Raw genomic sequence first — 22,520 nt, 5'->3', positions numbered from 1 at the left:
ATACATCATTTACCAGCTCTTATTAGTTGGTAATGAACCTTTGGAATTGTATAGTTTATGAAGTTGTATGTTGGAACTTCTTGCCTTATATAATGCTCTTCTAACAAAACAGTTTATGTTTTAATTAATTAATTATTATCTTTTTTTTTGCTTTTGGAGCAAAGTTATTTTAAATTTTAATCCATGTGCATATCTTTTGAGTTTTTTTTTTGCTCGCTGGCCTGTCTTTTGTTGTTGAGCTCCTCGTTTGAGTGGAACTCTTAAACTTGAATCTATGTGAAACACAGGTTCGCCTGAAGAAATTAATCTGCAAGTGAGAGAGCTTCCACCACTGAGAAGATGTTTATAAGGACATTTCAAGGTAATAAGACAAATAATATCATTCATCATCTGATGGCAAAGTCGGGCTTTTCGAGCAGCTTTCTTGCTTGTGAAGTTCCAACAACCTTTTCTCTGGGTTACACAGACCTGCACCAGTTACAGATTCACTCTTCAAAACTTATGATCAAATGGTTGTCTTAGTTTGTTATGATGTTAAATTGAACGACAGAACAGAATCACGTAGTGTTTAATCATATTACTACTATTGAAACTGTAAGAAATAAAAAACACAGAACCTGAGCATTTAGGGATGTCCCAAACAGCAACAGAGGAAGGCGAGCATTCTGGTTCGCAAAGGACGTGATGGTTCTCGTGGTTGACATTCATTGCCAGCATCCACGCACCTATTGTTACGTCCTCGTTGTTAAACATCCTGAAACTGCAATTGCACACAAAAATTTATTTCTTTACAAAGCAAAACGGACACTATGATCTTTTGTCAAGTTATATACAAAGGGAACATGCCTGTTGTTCTTGAGGGCAACCAAACTTGCTACCACATCAGCAGAGAGAGCATAGATCGGGCCATAAGCATGAAGAAAGTACTCTTTTCCCAACAGATGAGACAATGGTTCATACCTGCAAAAATTCCAATTTTGATCCCACCAGTTTTCAAGCATACATTAGTTCTCTCAGTTTTGTACTTGCCTTCTTCGTATTAAGAGATCTGCGTTTGAACTTTTTCATCCTTACCATTTAAGCTTAGGATCTGTGAAAACCGGACCCTTTTTCAAGCATCCTAGGTACGTCTGAGAGTGACTCCGCTCTTTAACCAATAGCAGAGAGAGTCTATCTGGCCTCAAGTATATATCATCGTCAGCTTTGACATAGAACTCCGAATCATAAAGCGCGTACGCAGCTTTGAAGAAAGCCAAACTATAACAACAAAGAAGAATAAAAAAAACCACGGATTAGAGTCTTTTGACTCATATTGAGTTAGATAAGATCTGCGAAAAAACAAATTCACTCTTACTAACGTTTTGTAAGGGAGCTTACTATACTCCTCTTCGATATCTAGCAGTACAAAGTCATCATACTCTGCGATTTCCCTTCTGAGCTCAGCCATCTTCTCCTCGTTTTTCGTTTTCCCTATCATAAACCTGATTGCTAATCCTGTAGATTCTTCCAAGCTGCATATAACAGTCTTACTCAGTGGCAAAAAGCAAACACACAAGCAGATCCAAGATTCAATGTACTACAGCAAAACAAGAACCCTTAAGGTGACCAAACTCTAATTTCTTGAATCTGGTGAGACTTTGCGAATGAAAGTTCACTAATCACTAATCAGCACCTGATCTTGATCAATACCAAAACCAAGTTCCTCAATGCTTTTACTTGAGCATTGTATCAAGTAAGATCCGCAAAAATCTCTTAAGACTCTAAGATTTGCTAATTCAAATCCAGATCAAACAAAGTCTAAGTGATGCAATGATTCAAACAGATACTCACAAGAACAATGATGGGAAGAGAATGAATAAATAAATAAGTACCGTCGAAGTCCTTCGGGATCTGACGGCATCCAAGTCTTCCTAAGTGATCGTCTCCGGCCAGCAGATCCGAATCCGGTTTGAATACCAACGAATCCCATAACCTTATGCCTCTTCCCTTCGCCACCACCACCAACATCGCCATTGTTACTATTTCCGGTGACGTCCCAAACGACTCTCACCGTCTTCGGAGGAGTGTTCGTCAAGCAATTACGGCCGGTTAATCGGAGACCGGGTAAAAGAATCACGGCGAGTCCAAATGTGAAACCGGCGATTCCGATAGCTAGGGAAGTTAATACGACGAGAGCCGTTGATCGGCGCGTGGCGAGTGATGAACGCGCGTGAAATAACTTACGAGGAGAATGCATTGTGTGGTGTCAAGCAAGCTCGACCTCTTTGTTAATGGCGCACGGGTTTGCTTTTTTTTCCCTCCGATCCGGTGGATCCAATATTTCGGATCCGGTCACATATTTATACTTATTAAGTTTCGTTAATTATGATGTTTTTGTTTTAGAGGATTGAGAATTTAGAGATAGGTTCTTAATTAATTCTTTTGAACCTTTTTTTAAGTTGTAAAAGATGTTGAAATTTTTGTTGTTGTTTTAATGTTGCGGAAAAAGCATTAATAGCATTAACGCCAATTAGGCTAACGTCAATTTGACTAAATATATCGACAATTAAATGAATTAAACATATCAATGCTGCTTTTTAGATTCAAACATAGATTAGCTAACCCAACAAATTTAATCTTTTAAGGGCCTGACTGGTTCAAACGCTGCGGTTGCGGTTGCGGAAGATTGCGGAAGCAGGCGATTGCGGTTTCAAGTGTTATTAAGCGTTTTGAACGACTGGTTTAGCGGTTTAAAATTGGTGCGTTTGCGGGAGGTTTACGACTGGTTGATCAGCGGGTGCAATAGCGGTTGAAACATAATACATGTGATATATAATATATAAATTTTAAAAACACCCATTTTTTTTATTAAACTTGATTTATAATTAAAATTTATTAAAAAAGTACTAAAATAATTATTCAAAAAACAAATAAATTTCATATTGAAATACTTATTCCTTTATGCATTTGGCTTTTCACTAAAAATTTAATCAAATAATTTGATAAATGACAAAATATATGCTTTAGATCGTAGATCTTTTCTCTTTTCTCTTAGATCTTGGCTCAGTAGTTTCATCAGTAGGAATAGTCATGTGAGAGTTGAGATGAGTTACTGGTGATTTGTTTTAATATTTTTTACAAATAATCTTATTTTCTTAAATTTCTGATAAAATATTATATTTATTTAGATTTTTTTGAACTTATGTACGATGTGCCATTAAATTTACATCAAGTTTTTTGGGTTATTGTTAATTAGAATATTATTTAATTCTAATTGTTTATTTTATAATCTCTGCAATCATATTCGTATTTCATTTTTTCCCATCCTTAATGAGTAAAATGGATAGATTGAAGATATAACAAAAAAAAATTCATTATCATTGATTTTTTTTAAGTTTTTTTACAAAAAAAAAAAAAAAAAAAAAAATTCAATCGCAATCGCCCGCAACCGCAAACGCTTGCGGGAGACAGCTTTTGAAATTCAGTGGTTTGAAGCGATTGGAAGCGATTTGGAGCGACTAGGAGCGATTTGTGTGATTGGTTCCAATCGCTAGCAACCGCTACCACCCGTAAATGCAGCGTTTGCGGGAGGTAGCGGGAGAACCAGTCACCACCAAAGTAAAAAATATTTAGATACAAAATATAATATATCTTGGGTGAACAAAAAAAAAAAAGATACAAAACATATCTATTGGAATATTCATGAAAATCCGACATACATATATGTCTTTTCATAATATCTTTAAATCTTTAAAATTAATCATAGAAAGTTGCTTCAATGCTAAGGTTTAAGACACGAAGCCACCTAACTCTAAGATTTATTATCTTCATCTCCATTTTTAAGACCGTAGCTTATGTCTTAGTATGATTTATTTTCTCACATCTTTTTTTTTTTTTTAAATGTATTATGGAATAATCATGTAGACATCAAACGGCAACAAGTGCATGAACAAAACCGTTAACCGGGACGTTGTTCTCGCCTTATTTCAACTACGTGCCGTTTTTATCGATGACGTGTAAAAATTAGTGGCTCATTGTCACTTTCAAACCAATCCGATTAACACACGTCAGGATAAATCTCGTTTCATCAGTGAGCTTCTCTTTCATCAAAGTTAACGGGAAAAAAAAACGTCAATGGCGTCGTCGTCGTTGTTGTGTCATCATCGCTATTTTAACCCAATCACTGTCACTCCCTTTACTAACACTAATAAACTCCGTCACTCTTCTTCTTCTTCTTCTGAATCTTCTAGACGAACCTCTCTTCGTATAAATCGACGATCCTTTACTATCTCTGCAACTATGGCTTCATCTACTACTAAGAAGGTACTCGTTATCATCGATTTCGTACTACTATGAACCTTATCGTTATCGATCCTTGCTATAATTTCTCGTGATGAATCCAATGAGTCTTAATTAGGTTTTGATTCCCGTTGCGCATGGTACGGAGCCGTTTGAAGCGGTGGTGATGATCGATGTCCTGAGGCGAGGCGGGGCGGATGTAACGGTGGCGTCCGTGGAGAATCAGGTCGGTGTTGACGCATGCCATGGTGTAAAGATGGTCGCTGATACTCTTCTCTCTGAGATTACTGACTCCGTTTTCGACCTTATTATGCTCCCGGTACGTCTATGAGATCGCTCCAGATTTAGTATAATTGTAGAATTGAAGCTCATAGCTGTGCAATTAGATGTATTGATTTCATAATTTGATTGTTTATGTTCTTTATGATTGGTTAAGGGAGGACTTCCCGGTGGTGAGACTCTTAAGAACTGTAAACCTTTAGAGAATATGGTGAAGAAACAAGATACTGATGGACGACTTAACGCTGCTATCTGTTGTGCGCCTGCATTGGCCTTTGGTACTTGGGGTCTACTAGAGGGTAAAAAAGTAAGTATGTAGTGATCAGTTTTATAGAAGTTCTTTTGCTTTTTGAGTTTGTATTTGGTTTTGTAAATCATGTATGTTCCTTGCAGGCAACATGTTACCCGGTTTTTATGGAGAAACTAGCAACTTGTGCAACAGCTGTTGAGTCAAGAGTTGAAATTGATGGGAAGATAGTGACTAGTAGAGGCCCTGGAACCACCATGGAGTTCTCTGTCACGCTTGTGGATCAACTTCTTGGGAAAGAGAAAGCTGCTGAAGTCTCAGGCCCCTTGGTATGTCTTGTCCCCGACTCTTCTATCAACCTCAATTTGGTCTCCAAATTATAGACCTTAGAGACCAATTTCTTTTTAGAAGATGGCTCTTAGCACAAAAAGATAGGTTAAGTAGCTGATTCGAGGAGAGCACTTATTTAATAGTAGCATAGTGTTTATTACATGGTAACCTCTTAGTCTCTCTTCTTCCTCTTTGCATATCAGGTGATGCGTCCCAACCCTGGTGATGAGTATACTATTACTGAGCTTAACCAAGTCAACTGGTCATTTGACGGTACCCCTCAGGTAACTTTCAATTGACTGTCCACTTGGGTTTATACCCTTAACATTTGCGGATGATTTCTATCTGATGGTTAATTAAATTTGTAATGTGAGAGATAATTTGGCTGCAGAAGCTGTGGTTATATGATAATATCATGTATCTGCCTGTCTTTATTAATGGTTTTTCTTTTCAGATCCTTGTACCCATTGCAAATGGCTCGGAGGAAATGGAAGCTGTTGCTATCATTGATGTCCTGAGGCGGGCAAAAGCAAATGTCGTCGTTGCTGCACTTGGTAACAGTTTGGAAGTGGTCGCATCTCGTAAAGTCAAGTTAGTGGCAGATGTACTTCTCGATGAGGCTGAAAAGAATTCATACGATCTGATTGTGTTACCTGTGAGTGCTAACTTCTTCAACTGACGAAAGTTTATAGTTTCAAAATTCATTGACAGTGAGCATGATGGGTTCTCTTTCAATTCACAGGGTGGTCTCGGTGGCGCTGAAGCATTTGCAAGTTCGGAGAAGCTAGTGAGTATGTTAAAGAAGCAGGCGGAATCAAACAAACCATATGGAGCAATTTGTGCTTCTCCTGCTCTCGTGTTTGAGCCACATGGTTTACTCAAGGTACAAACAAAGCGAGAGAGAATTCACGATAGCTTACACATTATAGAGACTCAGATGCGTAGGATCATGTCTATATTTCTGATGCCATGGAATTATCTGTAATCAATATTCACAAGTTTATTAATGTTTGTACAGGGTAAGAAGGCAACGGCGTTCCCAGCAATGTGCAGCAAACTGTCGGACCAGAGTCACATCGAGCATAGAGTCTTGGTTGACGGCAATCTCATAACGAGCAGGGGTCCAGGAACCTCATTGGAGTTTGCACTTGCAATTGTAGAAAAGTTTTACGGGCGCGAGAAAGGACTTCAGCTTGCAAAGGCAACACTTGTGTAAACTCATGAGTATCTTAGGTAAGAGTGACTTTAATAAGAAAGAAAGAAGTCTTTAGTATCAAACTATTAATGAATGAACCTATGTTGTGGTGAGCTTTGTACTGAGTCTGATGCTTAATAATGTCTTATAAATAAACGAGGTTACTCAGTATTCATCAGAATGTTTTTTTTCTTTACATTGCGAATTTTAGAATATAAGAAGGTGCGGACCAAAAAGAAAGAATATGAGAAAGTAAATTTTTTTTTAAAATTACAAAACAAATTGAATTATATCTGCAGATCATTGTTATTAACCTAGCTTCTTGTTCTGTAACATCTGTACCATAAGATGAAGAATCCAAGGACTCTGTACCCGACGATGAAACTTGCCATGATACCAAGATTGCTCCATTTCTGAGACTCCTTGAGGTCTTGTTGTATTAAGAACACGTCTCCTCGATACTCGTTGATCATCAGGCACTCAAATGGATACTTGAAGAGGCTGAGATAATGCATGAACTCCCAGTAAACCGGGATCCTCTCCTTTGCGATGAAATACCCAGAAAAGAGGAAGAAAGATCCCATGAGACCTGAGATTACTGATGTCCCCATTATGAAGTTTGGGACAAGAGCACTGAAACATGCAACAAAAGAGTTTGACATCAGAAGAACAATCCATATCACCAATGAGAAGTAGAAGAACCCGTCTAGCTCTCTTCTGAGACCAACCAGCCAATAAACCGGAGTAGCAAAGAGCATGCTTATGATCAACAGGAAGGGAATGAAGATGAGGGTATCTGCTAAAACATAAGACAGAACTCTGTAAGCTCGTCTCGATGTCTCTCTCATTAGGATTCTCCGGTCTTGCAAGAAAATTGGAAGTCCCTCTGTTGTAGAAGATAGCAAGAAAGTGAGGGTAAATGCGAAGAACCCGGTTCGCAAAACTTTCGCTTCTTGCTTTTGATTTCCCACGTTCAAGTAAATTGAGCCGAGTATAAGACCCGCAATGGAGGCCTGTAAAGCTCTGGTTGTGAACAATTGCTTGGTTCTGAAGATGTTCTTGCAAGATCTTTGCCCAAGTATCTGCACTTCCTCTAACACTGAGTTGCTGTGAGAATCAGATTGTTGAAAGTCTCCAGCATTAATGTAGCAGCTCTTCCATGTTTTGCTATGACCATAACATGAGATTTCTCTGCAACTCTGTGTTCTGATCGGTTCAAGACTCCCTGCAATATCAATTGCATACTCCAAGACATTTACACGCCGAGGTATCTGGTGACCGGAGAACTTAATCTTCTGATGAAGGCTATTAACCGATCCGTTTTGAACAACCACCCCATTAGAGAGCAACACTATCCGGTCTATCTGCTCAAGTATGCGAAAACCAGGCTGGTGAATCGTCAGAACAATGGTTTTACCTTGTTTAACCGTCATATCTTTTAGAAGCATCACAACCTGAAGAGCGGACGCTGAATCCAAACCAGAGGTTGGCTCATCAATCAATATAACATTTGGATCATGAACAAGTTCAACTCCAATAGAAACCCTTCTTCTCTCTCCTCCAGAGATTCCAGATCGTGTTCCTTGACCGATCCTTGAATCCGCAACACGTTCAAGACCGAGTTCTTGAATCAGCCTCTTCACCTTTGCAGCTGCATCTTTCTTCTTAGTCTTCAGCCTTAGGAGCGCACTGTACATCAGTGTTTCTTGCACTGTAAGAAACGGAAACAGAGCATCTTCTTGTGGCACAAACCCTGAAAGCCTCCTGTACTCGGGACCATCCATAGGCCTACCATTGACAAGCACCTGCCCCGAAACTTTCCCATGAGAAACTTTTCCAGCGAGAATCTCTAGCAACGTGGTTTTTCCTGCCCCACTAGGACCGGCGATGGCAGTGATCTCTGCGGATCTTGCATCACAAGAAACATCCTTCAATATAACTTTTTCTTCCTTCTCACTCAACAAACCACATAAATTAGAAAATTTTGGAGTGCTTCCGCCTAATCGATATGATAGATTATTGGTTTCTAGCCTATATGAGATTTTCCGGCCACCGGGAATAGGAGCTTTCACCGGTAATTCTGAAGAAACAGAGATTCCAAAGTTTTTTATTCTGTCCCTTATGACTTGATTTACAAAAACATATATACTCGAGAGAGCAGATCCATACGAATCATATCTATACATACAAGGAAAGCTATATTAACTTTGCTGATCTTACGGGATTGACATATTGACCAAACAGCTTCACGGCCAAGTCACCTATAACCATGACGAAACCAACTGCAATTAGAGTAAACCGATAGCTAACCTGAAACCAATCTCCAACACTCCCCCTCAAGTTGGAGCATACAAGTTTCGTATGCCTAACTTGATCCGAAACGATGCGAAGCTGGCTCGACCAAGGGGTTTTGTAAAGATATCCGCAAGCTGAAATTCAGTGCCAACGTGACGAAGAACAAGATTACGACGAACAAGCTCATCACGAACAAAATGGCAGTCAATCTCTATATGTTTAGTGCGTTCATGGAATACGGGATTTGTTGCGATGTGTATGGCCGGTTTACTGTCACAACACACCACCATTGGCTGATCATGTCGAACTCCCAGAGTAAGCAACAACTGTTTGAGCCATAAAAGTTCTGATGTAAGAAATGACATTGCCCGATACTCCGCTTCTGCAGAGGACTTGCTCACGGTTTCTTGCTTTCGAGTTTTCCATGAAATTGGTGAATCACCAAGCTGAACTATATAACCAGTAACAGACCTTCGAGATATGGGACAAGTCGCATAGTCAGAGTCACACCACCCAGTGATCTGAAAATCACCTGTTCGACGCAGCAAAATACCTTGGCCGGGATCAGACTTTAAATAACGAACGATTCGAAGCGCAGCCTCCCAATGATCTTCACGTGGCTGTTGCATAAACCTGGCCAGCATATGAACAGAGAATGCGAGGTCTGGCCGTGTTACTGCCAAGTAGATCAAACGCCCAATCAACCGTCGATACTGTTGGGGCTGAGGAAGAAGAGGTGATTCAGACAACATGAGCTCATGAGTTTGTTCTAGTGGAAAAGTCGCTGGTTTTGCTCCCATCATACCAGTTTCAGAGATGATATCTAACGCATATTTGCGCTGACATATGTATATGCCTGCCGAGTTCCTTGCAACCTCTATCCCCAAAAAATATTTTAGAGGTCCCAAATCCTTCATGTGAAAACATGATGCCAAATAATCTTTAAAATCTTGGTTTGCCTTTGGTGAACTCCCCGAAATTATCAGGTCATCAACATAAATCAGTATATTGATCCGAACAGCTCCCCTGGTCAAAGTGAACAAAGAATAGTCGGACAAGGATTGTTTAAATCCATAATTCTTCAATGATGTTGTCAACTTCTCAAACCAGCATCGTGGAGCCTGTTTTAAACCATACAAGGCTTTGCGTAGACGACATACCTTGTTGGGATGAGAAGCAGCAAAGCCAGGGGGTAGCTTCATGTAGACTTCTTCGCGAAGATCTCCATGTAAAAATGCATTGTGGACATCCATCTGATGGATTTCCCAGTTTCGTTTTGATGCAACGTCGAGAAACATTCGCACCGTTCCCATCTTAGCCACAGGGGCAAAGGTTTCACCATAGTCTTCACCCTCTTTTTGTTTGTTGCCAAGTGCAACAAGTCGTGCCTTATACCTCTCAACGGATCCATCAGAGTGATATTTAACTTTGTAGACCCATTGACAGCCGATTGCTCGTTTTCCTGGAGGTAAATCTTCTATCGTCCATGTACCATTTTCCTCTTGAGCATCAATTTCGGTTGTCATTGCGTTATTCCAACGGTCATCAGCAACAGCCTCTTTATACGATCTTGGTTCAACGGCTTTTGCAACCGCAGCCATATACGCAACATGAGATTTAGAAAAACGGTTTTTAGAATCCTGTTTCGAAATTGGGTACCGTACCTTGGTGGAGAAAGAATTCGGTGATTCACAAGCAGCAGAATTAACAACATAATCTTTTAAGTGGACAGGAGCTTCTCTCTTTCGCTTACTTTGACGGGGAGGAGGTTGTGCTATCGGACCACCAACCGTCGCTTTCGAACGTTTATTCCGACGAGAACTTGGCCGGTTAACTGGAGCTGCAACTGTAGAGGTTGAAGCTGTCAAATCGGAATCTAGTCTTAATTCCGGTGGCGAGGCTGAGCCAGAGGGAGTGAGCACCGGCGAGGTTTCTGCTTCCGTCGTAGCCGCAGGAGAGTCATTGGAAGATGAAGACGTGGTCTCAAATTCACGTGGACCTTGACTTTCTTCATTTGGGCCTGAATAATGTAACGGGCCTTGAGGGACATTAAGATGTTCTTCTTGTAATGGGCCACTAGAAATTGAAGCCCACAACTTTGGTGTATCTTCTTCATCAACGTGAGAGACCTCCATTGTCGAGCTTGGAGAAAATGGAAATTCAGATTCGGAGAAGACCACATCTCGTGAGACAAAAAATTCTTGTGATTCTAAATCAAACAATCTCCAACCTTTTTGACCATTTGGATAACCAACGAACAAACACCGTCGACTTCGTGACTCGAATTTGTCGCCGTGACGTTTTTGATTGTGAGCATAACACAAGCTCCCAAAAACTTTTAAATGTCCATACTGAGGAGGCTTCTTATGAAGACGTTCATACGGAGTTTTGTTGTTCAAAATAGAGCTGGGAGTTCGATTAATCAAGTAAGCCGCTGTTAAAACACATTCGCCCCAAAACTTTAAAGGCAGTTGCGCTTGAAACCGTAAAGCCCTCGCAATATTGAGAATGTGTCTGTGTTTTCTTTCAACCCTGCCATTCTGCTCAGGCGTAGAAACACACGAACGTTCATGAAGAATACCGTGTTCTTGGAAAAACTTTGTTAAACACATGAACTCTGAACCGTTATCACTGCGTATTGTTTGAACTTGCACCCCAAATTGACGCTCTGTTAAAGCTAAGAAATTTTTTAAATGACCAGAAGCCTCACGTTTTTCAGCCAACAAATACAACCAAACTCCTCTAGAATAATCATCTACTATTGTCAGAAAATATTTGGCCCCAGAATGAGAAGTTGTGCGGTAAGGTCCCCATAAATCACAGTGGATTAACTCAAAAATACGAGATGTCTTATTCATACTCAATGGAAATGAAGTTCGAGTTTGCTTTGCGCGGAGACATATATCACACGCTTGATTTAAACTTGAAGAAGAAACAGAAACAGAAATTGCAGGAAGTAAACCGACTACTCTCGCAGAAGGATGACCCATCCTTTTATGCCACAGCTCATACTCCTTCTCCTCTTTCGTAGTGACTGATGCTGCGATCTCCATACTACGAAAGTAAAAAGTTCCTCCTGCTCTAATACCCGTCCCAATCACAGTCTTCAAAGTGCGGTCCTGAACCACAAGAAAGTGATCAGTCATTTGCAAAACACAACGGTTTTCATCCATCAATTGTCCAATTGAAAGCAAATCAGATTGAAACTCCTCAACATAGAAGACTGAATTCATAACCAAATCTGAACTAAGTCTAACTGTCCCTTCTTTCACAGAAACCCTTTCTCTACCATCAGCCAGAATAATTAAAACCGGAGGCATATCTCTTACATTTGTAAGAATATCAAACTTTCCTGTCAAATGATGAGAGGCGCCTGTATCCATAATCCAAGAGGGAACGTTGGACTTACCGGTTAACTTTTCGGTGGGCTCGTCCTTGCCAGCATTGAGGACTCTTTTGATGGTACGCCATTGATCCTCAGTTAAAGTGAGACCCTCACGATCACGATCAGTCACCACATGGTTGGCGTGTTCTGTTACGTCAAGGTTCGGAACACAAACACGGTTAGCATATGCTGCAGACCCGCGTCCTCGACCTCCATTGGAGCTTGCTCCACCACGGCCACGTCCTGGTACAGAACGACTGCGAGGAGTGCCATTCGGGTTCGTGGCAGGAGTGCCATTCGGGTTCGTGGGAAAATTCCCATTCAGGTTCGTCTGAGTCTGTCCGTCCGTCATTGTCGTGAAAAAAAAACGATAAGAAAAACCTTTAATTTCACAAAAATGATTCAAGCTCTGATACCATGAAGAAACAGAGATTCCAAAGTTTTTTATTCTGTCCCTTATGACTTGATTTACAAAAACATATATACTCGAGAGAGCAGATCCATACGAATCATATCTATACATACAAGGAAAGCTATATTAACTTTGCTGATCTTACGGGATTGACATATTGACCAAACAGCTTCACGGCCAAGTCACCTATAACCATGACGAAACCAACTGCAATTAGAGTAAACCGATAGCTAACCTGAAACCAATCTCCAACAAATTCCATCTAAGAAAGAAAGATGGGAAAAGAAAGCATCAAACTTTGATTAAGAAGATAGAGATATTAAAAAACTGAACAAAGAGTGTGAGATTAAGTGAAGAATAAATGGTAGAGAAGATGAACTAACACACCAAACTTTAAGGAACCTCTCAGCTTATATTATTCAAACATTCAAAAGCTTGAAGACTTTTAATAAGCTTTCTCTCATTGCCTTCCATAAATACCGAAAAGCATTTGACTATAACTAAAAATCAAAGATATTTATACTTCCAAGCTTTAAAATTGTATACTAATTAGTAATTTTGTATGACCAAATAAAAATGCTATATTTTCTCTTAATAAATTACTGTCCTTAAATAATGTATATGATACAGTCAGATGAATTCTAATGAAATTGGTTGACCAAAAAAAATATAATAAGAAATTAAAATATTTTGTATCTTTCTTAATTCTTATATTGGGTGTAAGAATTGTGAAGAGGTACAAGAAAAAGCAAAAATAAAAATAAAAAAATTAGTTAGAAAGAGATTGGTTTCTTTGGAGATATCTAAATTCGGGTGAGCTGAAAAGTTGACCGTGAAATGTGTTTGCCTTGTTGGTGAACTTGTTTTATCTAATTTATTAGTTCTTTTTTTTCTACCCAGTTTGGTGGTTAATTATATGGAGTACGTAGTATCATCACCTACAAAACTAATTACGTGTTTCGAACTCCTGTGCCATTTTGAGGTTTCGCGTTCAGGGAATAAGGATTGAATACTCTCCGAAGAAACCAATTTGCTAGCTAATTTGATTATTTTGAGAAAAAATGTTTGCTTGTTAAACACACTATGAAAGGTATATGTTGCTTCTTTGGTTTGTTCGGATTGGTTCGGATCGAACATTTTGCCTCTTTGGTTTGTTTGGATCAGTATTGCTGAATGTACGAAAAATTCAAACAAGAGCCAATAAACGGGTATGCAAACTTATAACCAGGAGGGCCACATGGATCGACCATACTAGTTAAAAAACCAGTCAAACAACCGAACCCTAAGTAAGAGTTCTTCTACCCTAGAAAATTAGAAATAAACACAAATGGGTCTTGTTAACGTACGGCCCATCACACAACTCATGTCGTTTCTTATGAAAACGTATCAGTCCCACATCGGTTAGAACTGAAGGAATGATTGAAGAAGCAGAGTATAAGAGAAGATGTAGACCGAATTAGAAAAGTACTTACCTGGACGGGGTCAATTCTTGATCAAGAAGAAGAGTGGCCTAAGCTAGTAACCTCCATTGCACATAAAGGAGGGGTGCTTAGCTTAAGGTCTCCCCAAGTGGGAGAGCCTGCGTCATTATTTGTGGCAGAGGAGGCCTGCGTTCGCGCGGCCTCTACCATTTTCAGTCTTAATCATACTTTGTACTTTTTTTAATTGACAACACTCTTAGGAATGTTAACTTTTGGAAATCCATATTTAGTAGTACTTTGGACAGAGTCCCACATCGGAAGTATACATCAAGTTGATATGTTCTGTTTTGGTATAAAAGAAAGAGGCAGTTGTTGAAAGAAAGTTATCTTTGCGCTTGGGGCAATGACGCAGCTAGTGAGGTTCTAACCGAGGCGCGTCTATTGCTGGTTGAAAACTATTTCCAAACCCCCTCTTAGGGTGTAAAAACCTTTGAGAATTTTTGGAAGGGATCCTTTCGGGGTAAAGCCCTACAATTTTCAGTTTAAATTTTTTTTTAACTCAACTCATGGCATTGTTTCTTTGTCTGACCTAATTGTTAATAGCAAAACAAACGTTTTGTATGGTGGTTAACAATGTTCATTTCCCCGGTAATGTTAACAACACAATTCACTCACTTTCAGCTATATATAGGAGTATATATCCTGAAGTTCAAAATTTCAGGTGGTGAGATTCTCAATTTTTAGTAACGTTTTCTGTGGAAGTCACTGATGGGTTTCTGCTGACAAACTTACCGTCGGAGCTGAAGTTCAAAAACATGTTCCAATGGCAGCCAATTCAGACATACGCCGCCATCTCTAAACATGTGAATGCATGTCAAAGCCCAGTGGGATCAGGTTTCGCAAAACTATAAAGCAATGCAACAACTGCTTCATCATGTAACATCAAATGCTCAATCTTTCAATTAGATGTGTTTGGTTTCTCATGTGTACATTGATCACCATATTAACTTGTTTAGGGAGGGGAGAATGGTGCGGTTTTGACCCTGAAACTGAGTGACATGGGGAACTACGGGTGCTAGTTACCTTGACTGCACCGAGAGAATTTCACTGCCTTTACACGCAGAGGCTCACGTAAACCTCATCAGAAAGAGACCATTGAGTTCCCTTAGAGCTCAGCTCACAGTACGTGAATGATGATATACTTTGAGACGTCGCAGAATAAGCAAGGTACGTGAATGATGATATTAACAGTTTTAGACCGTTCGAGGTAGAGAATGCTAGAAGTTGATGAAACTGAGCCATCATGATTACAAACAATCTCCTGAAGAAATCTCAGGGAATGGGAAAAAGAGATGCATTAACAAGAAAACCAGAGATTGCTGTTAAGACACAGTCATGATTCTTGCTGTAAATGCTCATTGATTCTATAATCACCTTTTTGGTTTGCTTCCAAATTTAATATCAGATAAGATATACAAGTTGATTTAAAGATTAATGAAAAGAATTGAATTTGAAATAAACCACAAATACAACAAATCATAAAAACAAATCACAAATCTTATATTACATAAACCAAACTGAAGATCAAATTTTGAGTTGGATCAATTTAGCTGATATATGGAAAACACTGATCGAGGTTCAAACCAATCTCCTGATGAGTGTACCAATCATCGAGGGAGCTTTCAAAATTAGTATCGAATCAATGAGTTGATCAATATCCAGCTCTTGATCGAAATCCAAGTTTACTTCAGTAATAGAGTTGTTGTTGTTGTTGTCCGTAACGCAGAAGCTTTCACAAAGCGAGAAGATCTGATCTTGTTCTTCAGTGATGTCGTTCGTATCTGCAGGTAGATCATCAGTGAAGACTGTGTCCGCTCTGAGAGAATCATCATCTGGAGAAGTGGACTGATCATCGATAACATCAGGGATGATTGGAGAAGTAGTACAAATAGATTGCAGATGATTTAGGGTTTGATCCGGCTCTTGAGTTGCGCCGTCTAAGATAAAACCACTCTTCTCGTTGTTCTTCAGGTCCTCGTGATCATTAACGAAAGCTTGATTATTATTATTAACGAAAGAAGCTTCATCCGCACGCAATTCCTTGAGATTACCCAACAACATCCACATGGAATCAATTACGTCACTAATCTCTCGCGGATCCTCCGATCTGATAAGCCTCTCGTTGTTCCACCAAAACCCTAACCCTAGGTTCTTACGAGTCAAGCAGATACCAACGTCCTCCCTCATCGCTTTGTCAACCTCGGGAATCAGGATTAGGAACGGGAACATGACGTTGTACCGAGAGAAAAGCAGAGACAACGCCATCCACGGAGGAGTGACCGAAGGAGTAGTAGGAGACGTTGGATTCGGAAGAAGAAGGAGTAGCTAAGACAGCGACTTGTGCACCGGAGAGGAGACAAAGCTGAGCGGCTTTACTGAAGAGTCCGTTACGACGTTTGACACAGGTCCTTGAGAGCTCTTCTTTTTGATCTTCTTAATATCTATCTTCCTCTTCATTCCTCCTTTCTTCACCATTGTTTTCTTCTGATTAGAGAGAGTTTCTAGTGAGTTGAGAGAGAGTTTTTTTTTTATAATAATGATTTCCTAACAACAATTTGCTATGATTTCCTAACAACAATTTGCTATGATTTCCTAATTCTAATTGGTAATAAAGAAAAGGAAATAACCTTAACCCTCACATCTAAACTATATCTGCTTCAATTTTTCCGGTTTACGTAATTAATTTACTAAACCGAATTAAACCATTTGCTACGTCGGTTCAAATAATATCGCATGGGGTTAAAAGCCCACACATTTGTTGTAAAGGCTCTGAAGATGCATCTATTGACATAAGTGTTGTACTAAAACAAAAGTAGTACAAGATGTGGATCAGCAGGATTAAACCAAAGAGGAAATCTATTAAAGCGGTTAAGAGAAATCACATGAAGCAAGAAGAAGTTTTTGGAAGAGTAAATACTTTCTTGTTATAAGGATAAAAGGAAGTTTTACAAAGAAAAATTGTTAATTTCCTAAACTATAAAGAAAAAGGAAATTAACAATTCTGATTAGAATTGGGAATTAGCCTATTGTGTGGCTAAGTCCAATTAGTATAAATAGGGGAGGATGGGTCTTGAGAAAGATCAGCATTTCATAGATTGAGAGATCCTAGCATTGAATCTTAAGCTTAGAGAAAGAATAGCTTGAAGATTCAAAGAAAGCTAAGAGCTTAATAGGATTAGAAAATAGAGTTAAGGAGAAACCGTGTAAGAACTTATTTTCTAATAAAAGAGAGTTATTTGAATTTCTGTTCGATATTCAGTGTTAAAGATCCAAACGGTTTAGCTCTTACGTTTTCAGGCTCGATATGAACCCTAAAATCCTTTCTTCCTCGATCTTGATTTTGGCGCCAAAATCCGCAGTCCTGTGTATTATATTTCCCACTTGACCAAATTGATCTGATCGGTATCATTCTAGCGAAGAGAGAGAGAGAGAGGGGAAGAGGGCGTGGCGTAACGAGAAGGCGGCGTCTGAGATTCTAATGGTGTCAAATTCGGAAACGGGGTATCATCGGCGGATTATGAGACAATGATGTCAACATCGGACGTTGAGCTATTGAAGAGGACGTGGCGTAACGAGAAAGCGGCGCCAGAGATTCTTCAGTACGAAGGAGCTCTTGTTGAAATAGCCAAAGAACAGATCGAATTAGTGGTAAAAATCTCTAAAACCCTAATTTTGTTTGTTTGTGTTGGGGATTTTTTGAGTTTTGAAATGTTGGTAATACATCAACAATACAGGAAGAAACAATTGAGGATTATGTGGAAAATGGTAAAGACCCTTTGGTAGTGTCTCTTTTATCAGATGGATTTGGATAGAACCCAATTTCTACTACTCAGATCATATCTAAGGGTTAGGCTCCTCAAGGTCTGTGTTGTTTATCTTTTGTCCACCCTATCTTCTATTTCCACGAGTCTCAGATTAGGGGTGTGACTTTATCAACGTTGATTTTTTTTTAAAGTGTCAATTGTAGTACAGGAATGTTGCGTAATAGACTTTGATTGCGACTGTAAGTATATTTGCAAATTACTAGATTTTAACCCGCGTTACACCGCAAGCATATAATTTTTATTATAATTTATATTTTGTTGTATCTATTTGTTAAATATTAGATGTTTTGTAAATAGAGTAATAACTAAATTTTTCGGTTGTTGTGCGGATAAACATTTATATTATTTTTTAACCCGCAATACACTTAATGACCATTTGTTTGTTATATTTAGTTTGTTTTGTTTCATGTTTGAGATTTTATTTTGATTTTTAGTTATTATAACAAAAAATAAGGGATCTAAATACATACAGTAAAACCTCTATAAATTAATAATGTTGGGACCAAGACATTTTATTAATTTATAGTAATATTAATTTATCTATAAATTAATAATTATTATTTATACTGTAAATTAATAATTATTAATGTATATGTATATTTTTTATTGTTTAATTTTTTAAAAGTTATGAATTGAGACAATTTTTGCAAAATAAGATTAGAATTTTGGATGTTGTAAATTTTATGGTATTGGAATTGAATTTGAAATAATTAAAAAATATTATTGACAATGAGTTAAAAATATTACAGACAAATTCACTTATACATAGGACATAAATATTCAAATTTATGAATAAGAATATCAATTATCGTATTTTAATAGTCTATTAAACTATCAAAATGTAAATGATGCATATTTAGAAATTGAAATCTTTAAAAAGTTTTAGGTGTTTTATGAAATGTTACAGAATATTTTATATCATTATAGTTTGAAGATACAACATAACAATTGTTTTATAGATATGAGTTTTAAGAAAAAACATACTTTAATATATCAACATATATATATATATATATATGTGTGTGTGTAAATTTACATGATTATTAATTTATGATATTAGTGGGACCATATTTTACATGGGGTTTCAAAAAAATTATTATCTTATTAGCTTATCGAATTTTGTTTTTTTTACACTGTCCCGACTTGGGACTAACAAAATTTATTAATTTAGAGTGTTTATTAATTTATAGAGTATTAATTTATAGAGGTTTTACTTTAATAAGTAATTTTTATGATGTGATTAAGTCACATTTTTCCTAATGATTTAATTATTTTACACATTCTAGTTAAATTAACTTGATTTTATGTCAAATATTCTAATATTAGTAGTGTTGATAAATAATTAAATGAAGATTTAACCCGTGTTAACACAAATTTTATAATATTTTATTAATTCCAACATGTCCTCTTTATAACTCATTTACTATATAACCACATTATATAGCATTTTAAACTTTTTAATTTTACATATTCGTAATAATTAAAATTTTTATTAAGTTTATATATGTTAATTATATATTTAAATAAATGTCAATCGAAGTTTTTCTTACGTTAATAATCAAATCTCACAGGTTTTGGAAAACAAAATAGGAATCTTGTTGTTTTCTTTGTTTGCGAATGATTCAAATATAGAATATCTTCAAAACACAACAAAATGTGTTGTTAAATATATGATAGTTTCTATTTCCATATTGATTACTGTTATTTATTTAGTTGGAATGAAATGTAAAATATTTAGGAAACAAAATCTGTAGTAATGTTACTTTTGGAAAAAATTTAGGGGTTAATGTTGTAAATAACTTTTTAAATAAACAAAAATAAAAGGGTATAACACAAAATGTACTTCAAAAATGTTAATATAGATTGCTTAGACTCTGCTTTGCTTTTGATCATTTCGTAGGAAATGGTTAGTGATATTTGGAATGCAATGTTTGCTTGACAGTTAATAAACCAGGTGTTAGCTGTTGTACAAATATGTTTGCTGTAAAGACAAAATTCTTGCCATATATGTATCTCCAGTGGTTTTCATTTGACGGTTGCAGATAGAGAAGTTTTTGTTCCACAACCTCAAGTCAGAAGAAGCTGAAAGACGGCTGTCTGACCAAGAGAAGGTGTTTGCTACAAGGTTTGCTTATTCTTACTTTATTCTTACAAATTTACGTTAATAGCTGGGCATTGTCAGTCATATATATATATATTTGAATGATTTACATCTACAGGTGTGCTGATGATTTAGCAATAGCATTTCGAAGAGAGTGTACTGCTTAAGTTGCCTGAGAGCTATCAGTCGGTTCTCAAGCAATCACTTATAAGTGAAGTGGACGATATGGGTACCTTACCTTCCTTAACCAGTTAACCTTATCACTTTGAACCATATTCCGAGTTGGTTTGTCATAATAGTTGAACAATCTTTTCATATAGTAGCTAGAGTTCTCTGTGTGTTACTGAAGACTATACTATAACTTGTGAACTTACAGTGCCGCAGCCGCATTTGGACACCTTTGTTGTTTGTAGAAACAACAACTTTGTCTCCCTCAATTGATATGAAGAGTGAGAGAATTCTCTTTCCCCCATACACATTTATACACAACCTTTCTGTTATCTAAGTGTGGGGTTTTTTTGCCTTTACTTACTTTTGGCAGAGGAGAGAGCCCCGAGACTGTGGAGATGGAGCGCGGTGATCTCTACTTCATACGTTACAAGATTGTAAAAGGAGCAATCGAATATGGCCAAATTGACTTGATCTTAACTCAAACATAGCATAAGTTTTGGGTGGTGCTGCTACCTTTTGTAGTTCTCTTCAATGTTTATGATTTTGAGTTGTATAGTGAAATTTTATGGTGTATGAGTTTCCTTATGTCCTGATAGAAACTTGTCATGATGTGGCTCGTGCGTAGTTTATCGTCATCGATCTTCTTAGAATGTTTATCTTCTTTTGCGCATCATCGATCTTCTTAGAATGTTTATCTTCTTTTGCGTCGTCCATCTTCCCTACACTCTCTACAACCATTCTGCGACCTTCCAAATATCCGATTCTACACCAACTTTTCCTTCACTAGCAATAGTGGATAGAGAGGAGGGATATAAAATAATAAAAATGACAACAAAAGGATAAATGATGGTAATTTTAAAGATTGAAATATATAATATATTACAACATTTTCAATACATTTTACAAAAAGTGTTGTTTTACATTTCCAATACATTATTTTATATTTTCAATGTTTTTTTATATTAGATTTCTCTTGATCTATGACTAAATTAACTCATTAAACACTTATTAAATAAGGATATATATATATATATATATATATATATATTAATGTTTTCTTAATTTGTGTGAAATATGTCAAAATGACACTTTTTGTGAAACAGAAATAATACTAAAACTTGACTATATGTTAAACGTGGCCGTAATTTTTTTTCCAAATAAGATCAAGATGCTTAGATGTGGCCTAGGGGCTATTGCTCATTCTCTAAACAAGTGAAGCACAACTCGGCCTAATTAACAATATCGACGACCTATAGTATATTTATCATTCACAATTTATACACCTTCTAAAATGCAGTAATCTCAGAGTTAAAATGCAACAAGTCTCTAAAATGTAAAGCTTACCATTGATTAAATTTGTGACGTTCTATCAGTCTGATTTTGTTTCATATATATATATATGTATGATTTATAAGATGAGAGGCTGAATAATACTTATTAGATGGAGAGAGTACATTATATAGTAGGGATACAATAGAGATTAGGGATCTATCATTTACAATACTAGCCTTTCCATATATACATTCTACACGCCCCCTCAAGATGGAGGGGCTGAAGTCACGCCAATCTTGTCAAATAACTCGGTGAACCTGCTTCGCGACAATGGTTTGGTAAGTGCATCTGCAAGCTGGTCTTTAGTGGAGACATGTTCAACCCTTAACTCACCCGATTGAACCTGTTCCCAAATGAAATGGTAGTCCAAGGCGATGTGTTTCATGCGGGAGTGAAAGACAAGGTTAGCACAGAGATATGTTGCACCTACATTGTCACAATAAACAATTGGATAAGTCGGAAGCTGAACACCAAGTTCCGTAAGTAACGAAGTGAGCCAACGTAGTTCAGCGGTGGTATTTCCGACAGCTCTATATTCAGCTTCGGTAGATGAGTGAGCAACACCCTTCTGCTTCTTAGAGGACCAAGCAACCGGAGCAGAACCAAAATAGATAAGGTAGGCATTGGTGGATACCATATCGTCAGTGTCACCGGCCCAATCTGCATCGGAGTAGGCATGAAGTGCAAGCGGGGCATTAGGGCGAAGATAAATGCCATGAGAGAGTGTTCCAACCAGGTAGCGGAAAATCCGTTTAGCAGCTTGCCAATGCATATCAGTAGGCCGATGCATAAACTGAGACAATTTGTTCACCGCATAGGCTATATCAGGTCGGGTGAAAGACAAATATTGAAGGCTGCCTGGTTGGATCATCAAAGAGATTGCCGGAGGATAGAGATAACTTCGGTTTCGGTGACACTGGTGTGGAGACCGGTTTAGAGTCAAGCATGTTAGTCTTGACAAGAAGGTAAGGTATGTACCATTTCTGCATGAGATGTAGTCCGTGTGGTGTTCTCGTAGCCTCCACTCCCAAATAATAACGTAGTTCAGTGGGAGCCTTGAGAGAGAACCGAGTGGACAGAGCATCGATAAAACCGGTGATAAGGGACTGAGAACTTCCTGTCACAATGATATCATCGACATAAACAAATGTGTAAACAATGTCGTTACCATTGAGATAGGCGAACACCGA

At 37.8% G+C, this 22,520-nt stretch overlaps 3 protein-coding genes, 1 non-coding gene and 3 pseudogenes across 5 annotated transcripts; 4 read left to right on the top strand and 3 right to left on the bottom strand.

The window, feature by feature from the left end:
- Positions 1-226: 226 nt before the first annotated feature.
- Positions 227-2,507, bottom strand: LOC104742849 (putative beta-1,3-galactosyltransferase 14). The gene is made up of 6 exons (XM_010463907.3): positions 1,872-2,507; positions 1,359-1,511; positions 1,075-1,257; positions 847-960; positions 618-760; positions 227-468 (listed from the first exon to the last, which is right to left on the bottom strand). The coding sequence occupies exons 1-6, from the start codon at positions 2,234-2,236 to the stop codon at positions 380-382; spliced, it is 1,047 nt and encodes a 348-aa protein (XP_010462209.1). The 5' UTR covers positions 2,237-2,507; the 3' UTR covers positions 227-379.
- A 1,343-nt stretch (positions 2,508-3,850) lies between these two features.
- Positions 3,851-6,504, top strand: LOC104742846 (protein DJ-1 homolog B). The gene is made up of 8 exons (XM_010463903.2): positions 3,851-4,302; positions 4,397-4,597; positions 4,715-4,864; positions 4,951-5,133; positions 5,338-5,418; positions 5,589-5,789; positions 5,877-6,017; positions 6,153-6,504. The coding sequence occupies exons 1-8, from the start codon at positions 4,114-4,116 to the stop codon at positions 6,348-6,350; spliced, it is 1,344 nt and encodes a 447-aa protein (XP_010462205.1). The 5' UTR covers positions 3,851-4,113; the 3' UTR covers positions 6,351-6,504.
- On the bottom strand, positions 6,458-8,536 carry LOC104742848 (ABC transporter G family member 10). Its single transcript, XM_019236288.2, has one exon. It carries the CDS (start codon positions 8,513-8,515, stop codon positions 6,644-6,646), a length of 1,872 nt encoding a protein of 623 aa, XP_019091833.1. The 5' UTR covers positions 8,516-8,536; the 3' UTR covers positions 6,458-6,643.
- A 5,349-nt stretch (positions 8,537-13,885) lies between these two features.
- On the top strand, positions 13,886-14,049 carry LOC147928917 (U1 spliceosomal RNA). The gene has a single exon (XR_015581041.1). It is a non-coding gene; the product is annotated as a U1 spliceosomal RNA (small nuclear RNA).
- A 178-nt stretch (positions 14,050-14,227) lies between these two features.
- On the top strand, positions 14,228-14,359 carry LOC147928916 (U4 spliceosomal RNA; annotated as a pseudogene).
- Positions 14,360-15,448: 1,089 nt separating this feature from the next.
- Positions 15,449-16,377, bottom strand: LOC104744136 (agamous-like MADS-box protein AGL97; annotated as a pseudogene).
- Positions 16,378-17,380: 1,003 nt separating this feature from the next.
- Positions 17,381-20,486, top strand: LOC104744135 (DNA replication complex GINS protein SLD5-like; annotated as a pseudogene). Its single transcript, XR_015580837.1, has 6 exons — positions 17,381-17,550; positions 17,637-17,763; positions 19,769-19,851; positions 19,946-20,056; positions 20,204-20,276; positions 20,369-20,486. The product of XR_015580837.1 is annotated as a DNA replication complex GINS protein SLD5-like (transcript).
- Positions 20,487-22,520: the final 2,034 nt, after the last annotated feature.

Source organism: Camelina sativa, chromosome 14 (assembly GCF_030686135.1).
Source record: "Camelina sativa cultivar CO46 ecotype springtype chromosome 14, ASM3068613v1".
In the NCBI taxonomy this organism is placed as follows: domain Eukaryota; kingdom Viridiplantae; phylum Streptophyta; class Magnoliopsida; order Brassicales; family Brassicaceae; genus Camelina; species Camelina sativa.
The sequence above is the reverse complement of the archived record's forward strand: the minus strand, read 5'-3'. Positions and strand labels throughout refer to the sequence as shown.

Excerpts from the sequence above, each read along its gene's own strand:
- LOC104742848 (XM_019236288.2), bottom strand. The coding sequence starts at position 8,515 with ATGTATAGATATGATTCGTATGGATCTGCTCTCTCGAGTATATATGTT.
- LOC104742846 (XM_010463903.2), top strand. The coding sequence starts at position 4,114 with ATGGCGTCGTCGTCGTTGTTGTGTCATCATCGCTATTTTAACCCAATC. Across the intron at positions 4,598-4,714 it reads TCGACCTTATTATGCTCCCG|GGAGGACTTCCCGGTGGTGA; the intron begins GTACGTCTATGA and ends TGATTGGTTAAG. Across the intron at positions 4,865-4,950 it reads GTCTACTAGAGGGTAAAAAA|GCAACATGTTACCCGGTTTT; the intron begins GTAAGTATGTAG and ends TGTTCCTTGCAG.
- LOC104742849 (XM_010463907.3), bottom strand. The coding sequence starts at position 2,236 with ATGCATTCTCCTCGTAAGTTATTTCACGCGCGTTCATCACTCGCCACG. Across the intron at positions 1,512-1,871 it reads GATCCCGAAGGACTTCGACG|CTTGGAAGAATCTACAGGAT; the intron begins GTACTTATTTAT and ends TGTTATATGCAG. Across the intron at positions 761-846 it reads GTTGCCCTCAAGAACAACAG|TTTCAGGATGTTTAACAACG; the intron begins GCATGTTCCCTT and ends GTGCAATTGCAG.